This window comes from Anomalospiza imberbis, unplaced genomic scaffold (genome assembly GCF_031753505.1).
Source record: "Anomalospiza imberbis isolate Cuckoo-Finch-1a 21T00152 unplaced genomic scaffold, ASM3175350v1 scaffold_871, whole genome shotgun sequence".
Classification (NCBI taxonomy): domain Eukaryota; kingdom Metazoa; phylum Chordata; class Aves; order Passeriformes; family Viduidae; genus Anomalospiza; species Anomalospiza imberbis.
Genome location: NW_027100492.1, coordinates 28030 through 33888, shown reverse-complemented (window position 1 = coordinate 33888; position 5859 = coordinate 28030). Strand labels below are relative to the sequence as shown.

Here is a 5859-nt window from a genome sequence, read left to right as displayed (position 1 = left end):
GCAAGCCCAGAGGCACAGCAATTACCTCCTGTGACTGTGCCCATGCCTGGAATTGCCTCCCTTCCTTTAGGAAATGCTGCCTTCCATAACGCCTCTCTGTCCATCCCTTGAGAAAGGAAGAGGCACAGCTGGATCAGATGGAATCATTACACATCGGGAAGGTGGAAACTTCAGGAGGCAATACTTGTCAAAGACATGGATAAGGATCAGGAAAGTCCTGATTGCCCCAAGCCCTTGGGGCTGGCTATAGCCCTTCCTTCTCCAAGCAGCCACCCCACAGGATGTGCCTGGGACCAGGAAATTGCAGGGGAGCTCAGGGAGTGCCTGGCCCATGCTGCAGGTTGGGCTCCCTGGCAGCTGGTGCCAAATGCCTTCCTGCAGAGGCTGGGGAGAAGCTGCAGCCAGGCCAGGCTGGCAAACAGCCCTGCAGGCCGTGAAAGCAGCAGCAGGGCAGCCAGGTCACCATGGATCCCTTCCCGCTGTGCCGGGCACGGCGTGCCCAGATGTGCAGGGAAAGGCCCCGGATGCTGAGTCCCAGGGGAAGGCTGGGGGAAATGCTCTCACCATGCTCTTTTTGCAGCTCCATCACAGTTGGCTTCAGGATGTTGTTTGGCTCACGGAATTTCTTCTTTCCTCTGCCTTTGTTCTTCCCTCTCAGAGGACCTTAACAGAACGTAGTTCCATTTCCCAGGAATGGATCCCACAAAACCAGAGCTCCGCCTGTGGGGTCACCAGGGACACACTACTCACCCTCACCATGGGAGCCGGGTTTGTGTGTAGGAATCAGCAAAGGAACCGGAAAAATCCTCCCTGCAGACACATCTGTAACACAACAGCCACAGAAGCTTCTGTCACCTGGGTCCTGCCAGGTTGTCATCAATTATTCCTTGGTGAGACACTGGGAACATACCGGCAGGAGGCTCCAAGGGCTTCAGAATTTCATTCAGCCAAGCTAATGGAGAAGCCTTCCCATCAACCTCATCTAGAACGGAGCACAGATGAGAACATATTTCAGGGTCTGCTGGGATCCCCTTCTGCCTCTGAGAAATGGGCACTGCACGGCAGTTGGGTAAGGCCGTGGGAGCCAGATGTCAATGGACACGGCCAAAGGTGCCCAGGGGCCTGAGGAGCTCAGGCCTGGCTCCTGGTCACTCTCCACACTCTTTCCCTGCCCTGGCAACATCCCTGGAGGGGCGGCTGGAGCAGCCCAGGGCCCTGAGGGCTCTCTCTCCCCCACAGCTGGAACTCTTGCTAAAGCACTGGGGAAAACTGCAGCAGGCAGTGCCAGAACGATCCCTCTGGCCCTCCCTCCTGCCCTTTCTCACTCCCTTCCAACCTTCTATCTCTCCATCCCTCTTTCCCCTGGGACAAATCCCGCAGCCCAAGGACACATAGCCAGGCCCTCTCAGGACACACCGGAGCCTTGCTCTCCCCTCTGCCCTTTCCCCACTATGGGCACTCCGTGCAGTCTCTCCCAGGTTTAGGGACGTGTCTTCCATGGAGGGACCCCAGCAGGACTGCTCAGTACCCGAGTGCCCTGAGCATAACGATTCCTCTGGGCTGTGCCGGTCTTGTCCGGGCTGTGCCCGCACTGCCAAGCAGCAGAGAGGGCAGCTCAAGCCTCAGCAGGGCTCAGCAGGCCCAGAGGCACAGCAATTACCTCCTGTGACTGTGCCTGGCATCGCCTCCCTTCCTGCAGCAGGGGCTGCCAATGAGCCACTGCTTCCTCCGGGAAACTCAGCCTTCAGCACAGCCTCTCCTTCCATCTCTGGGGAAAGGAAAAGGGACAGCTGGATCAGGTGGGGCTGTTCCCCACTGGGAAGGTGGCATCTTCAGGAGGCAAGGCTTGTCAAAGACATGGTTAAGAATTACGAAATCCCTATAAACTTTTCGGGTAGGCCAGCGGCCTCCACTTTCCAAACAGGTGCCCTTTCTAAACTATCCAGAGACCTGGAAATTGCAGGGGATCTCAGGATATGCATGGCCCATGCTGCAGGTTGGGCTCCCTGTCAGCTGGTGTCAAATGCCTTCCTGCAGAGGCTGGGGAGAAGCTGCAGCCCGGCCAGGCTGGCAAACAGCCCTGCAGGCCGTGAAAGCAGCAGCAGGGCAGCCAGGCCTCCATGGATCCCTTCCCGCTGTGCCGGGTACGGCGTGTCCAGATGTGCAGGGAAAGGCCCCGGATGCTGAGTCCCTGGGGAAGGCTGAGGGAAATGCACCCACCTTGTCCTGCCTGCAGCATTTCCTTCAGCATTTGCCTCATGTGCTCAGATGGCTCGTGCGGTTTCTTGTGTCCTGTAGCTTTGTTGTTTCCTGTTGGAGGACCTTAGAGCAACATAGTTCCATGTCCCAGGAATGGATCCCACAAAACCAGTGCTCAGCCTGTGGGGTCACCAGGGACACACTACTCACCCCTGCGACGGGAGCTGGGCTTGCGTGCAGTAACCAGCAAAGGACCTGGGAAAGTCCTCCCTGCAGACACACCTGTAACTCAACAGCCACAGAAGCTCCTGTCACCTCTGCAGATCTGCACCGGCAGCACGGATCCGCAGGAGCGCTGAGGGGATGGCTCCGGGCGAGGGCACACACGTGCATGGTTCTGTCCTGGCACCTGCAGCCATGGCCCCCTGGCCGAGCTTTGGGCTCTGAGCTGGCGGCTCTCCCAGGGGGAAAGGCCTTGACCTACCCTCACCATCTCCCAGAGGCTCAGTAATGGCTATGGGTGGGGAAGCTGGACCACCTTCACCAACAGCTTCAGCTGCAAAGAAAGGCAGGACAGAACAGCTCCCGTAGCGCTGTAGGAGATCCTCAGGCTCCACCAAGGCTCAGCCCCGGGGCACAGCCCTGGGCCAGCCCCTCCCCTGTCTGCTCTTCTCCGTGGCTGCACAGAGCACACGGAAGCACACACTGGCATTGCACTCAGGAGGAAGATGGACAGCTAAATGCTCCTTCCTCCCATTGACATCGATCCTGTGGAGTCACTCAGGGCTCAAGAAGGGAGCAGGGCAAGGTTTTCAGAATCCTTCAACCTTGACTTAACCTTAATGAAAATGGCAGATGAGTGAACTCTTTGCCACCTTGACCCTGATTATTCTGTCAGTAAAAAGGGAAATTCAGAACTTGCCTTCAGCATTCTCCATGATCTTTAAAGTGCCATTCACCAGCACTTGCAAATGATTCAATTCGCGATCCAAATCTAGAGGGAAGCAGAGACCAGACCCATTTCCATGGTGTGCTGGGATCCCCCTCTGCCTTTGGGAACTGGGCACTGCAAGGGGGTCAGGTAAGGCTATGGGATCCAGATTTGAATGGACATGGCCAAAGCTGGACAGGGGCTTGGGAATCTCTGGGCTGGCTCCTGGACACTCTCCACCCTCTTTCCCTGCCCCGTGTAACATTTCTGGAGAGGAAAATGGGGCTGCCCAGGGTCCCCGGGGTCTCTCTTCCTCCCACAAAAGAAACCCTCCCTAAAGCCCAGGGGAAAAGCATCCCCCAGCGCTTCCCGGGGAACAGGGAGCGCTGTCCCGGGAAAGGGGAGCCAGGCTGCCGGCTCACCTGCTCCCCGCGCTTGCAGCGGAGCAGCCTGGGCAGCCCTGGCAGGCAGGGCCACGGCCAGGAGGAGCAGGAGGAAGAGGCGCAGAGCAAGGGCCATGGTGCCTTGCCCTCTGCCAGTCCCGCAGCTCTTGCTGCCACCGCTGTCCTCACACAGCTGTCGCAGTGTCAGCACCACTGCTGCCAGCGCCGCTGCTGCCACAGCAGTTGTGCTCAAGGACTGACTGCTCGGTCGTTGTGGTGCTGTGCAACCACGGGGCTCTGGCACCTCTGTGACCTCAGAGCCTGCTGTGACCTCAGCCTGCCGTGACCCCAGAGCCTGCTGTGACCTCATGGCCTTGGCTGTACCCCCAGAGTGTACCCCCATCTATGCCAAATGGACTGGCCTGACTGTAAATCTTTTGCTTGATCCAAGGGCAATGGCCCAGCAAAAACCTTTGTTTTGCCTGCTGGCATTGCAGGCCAGGCTGTGTCCCTGGAAATGTTCTTGATGGCTTCCCTCTTTTCCTGGGCATGCCACTGGAGGAGGTCCAGGCCCAGATGATCCCACTGAAGGAAATGTGCCCTCAGCCCTGCCTGGCTCCTGCCTGCCCTCACCGTGGGCATCCACAGCTGCTCCTGGGCATGGAGCTCAGCCAGGGCTGGTGCTGGCTGGGCTTTGCGGGTGGTACCACCTGGACATATCTATGATAACTCTATTTCTTTATTTGAACATAAAATTTGGTCCAAGCCCTGCCCTGGCAGAGAGGGGATGCCCACCTTCAGTCGTCTTTGGGCAACAGGACCAGGGGGCTCTGGGGCAGAGGGTCTCATTATGGAGGGATGAGTTTTGGGATGGGCTCAAGACATTAGTGCAGCCGCAGCAGGGCAGATAGGGACAGGAGTGAAGAGCTGGGAACACAGGTCGAGTTCTCTCTGCCAGAGTTTTTAGGCTCCTCATCTGAAGATGCTCAGGGAGCACCTTTGAAGAGAGGAGTGGCTGAAGCCCCCGGCTGCCAGTGGCACACTGGGACCCTCCGCGCAGCAGGGCCCAGAGCTGGCAAGGCTCCCCAGCACGGCTGGAGCTGCTGGCACAGCTTGGCCCAGCTGGACAGCTGCCCCTCAAGGCCCCGGCGAGCAGGGGACGGCTCTGGGCAGGCTCCTTGGCCAGGAACGAGCCCCAGAGCGCGCCTGCATTTTGAGGGCAATCTCGAACCCGCTCTTTCTCCTCCCCACCTTGCCTTGTCTCCGCCCTCTGCCCCTGGGGCTGCTCTTGGCCAGAATTAATAATCTGTGATTGTTCTATCAGGAAAGGGACATGGAGAAGTTGCTCCAGCATGCACCATGGTCTTCACACTGTGACTTGCCAGCACTTTCAGTCAATCCATATCTCGATCCCAGTGTAGACGGAAGCACAGTCCAGAACTGTTTTCATGCTCTGCTGGGTCATGCTCTGCGAGGCATTTGTCTTGCCCACGGCGTTGCTCGGCAGCCCCATCGGAGCCCGGGGTCGCAGCCATTCACTGCCGGGGCCGGAGCTGGCCCGACAAGGGTGCGGTGGATACCGGAAACCCCGCCCGGCCCCCAAGGATGGGCTCTGGTCGCCCGCCGGTCCCGCAGGCCGGGCCCAAGGCTTTGCAGGAAGCTTCCTGCCAACTTTGCAGCACCTCGACCGGGAGTGTCCCTTTGCTGTGCTGAGAAAACTGAAAAACCCCCTCTAGTTTAACCCCGGTGCACACCTCCTGAGGGATCCCTGCACAGCACAGCAGAGACTATCAATACTCCTTTGTGCTTCAAGAGGGATTCCTGCGCCCCTCAGAAGAGACCCCAAAAGAGCCCTGTGTGCCTCACGATGAATCCGTGCACTCCTTAGAAGAGACCCCAAAATATCCCAGTGGGCCTCATGTGGGATTCCTGCACCCCTCAGAAGAGACCCCAAAATATCCCAGTGTGCCTCTTGAGGGATCCGTGCACCCCTCAGGAGAGACCCCAAAAGAGCCATGTGTGCCTCACGAGGAATCCGTGCACACCAATGCAGAAACCCCAAGCCAGCCTTGTGGGCCTCACAAAAGAACCCAGCCTCCTGCCCACCTTCAGAAGGACTCAGCTCCTCTCCAGGCCTTGACGGCAAGCACTAACCCGCCACGTTAATCACGAGGAACTCAAGCCCCGGCCAGCCTTACAGAGGTCTCCCGTCACCTGTATGATCCCAAATCCCCTAAGAACCTCATGAGGAGCCCCTGCCGCGTACACTGCTTACAAAGGACCCAAAGCCCCACATGTCTTACTGCAAAACCCTGCACCCACAACACCCCCCGCCACCTCGTGGGC

The 5859-nt window shown here is 58.4% G+C and overlaps 1 protein-coding gene across 1 annotated transcript; it reads right to left on the bottom strand.

The window, feature by feature from the left end:
* Nucleotides 1-302: 302 nt before the first annotated feature.
* Nucleotides 303-2880, bottom strand: LOC137467925 (uncharacterized). The gene is made up of 7 exons (XM_068179335.1): nucleotides 2684-2880; nucleotides 2410-2481; nucleotides 2221-2322; nucleotides 1661-1768; nucleotides 911-982; nucleotides 751-822; nucleotides 303-663 (listed from the first exon to the last, which is right to left on the bottom strand). The coding sequence occupies exons 3-7, from the start codon at nucleotides 2258-2260 to the stop codon at nucleotides 314-316; spliced, it is 642 nt and encodes a 213-aa protein (XP_068035436.1). The 5' UTR covers nucleotides 2261-2322; nucleotides 2410-2481; nucleotides 2684-2880; the 3' UTR covers nucleotides 303-313.
* Nucleotides 2881-5859: the final 2979 nt, after the last annotated feature.

Excerpts from the sequence above, each read along its gene's own strand:
- LOC137467925 (XM_068179335.1), bottom strand. The coding sequence starts at position 2,260 with ATGAGGCAAATGCTGAAGGAAATGCTGCAGGCAGGACAAG. Across the intron at positions 1,769-2,220 it reads AATGCTGCAGGCAGGACAAG|AGATGGAAGGAGAGGCTGTG; the intron begins GTGGGTGCATTT and ends TCCTTTCCCCAG. Across the intron at positions 823-910 it reads GCCCTTGGAGCCTCCTGCCG|ATGTGTCTGCAGGGAGGATT; the intron begins GTATGTTCCCAG and ends GTTGTGTTACAG.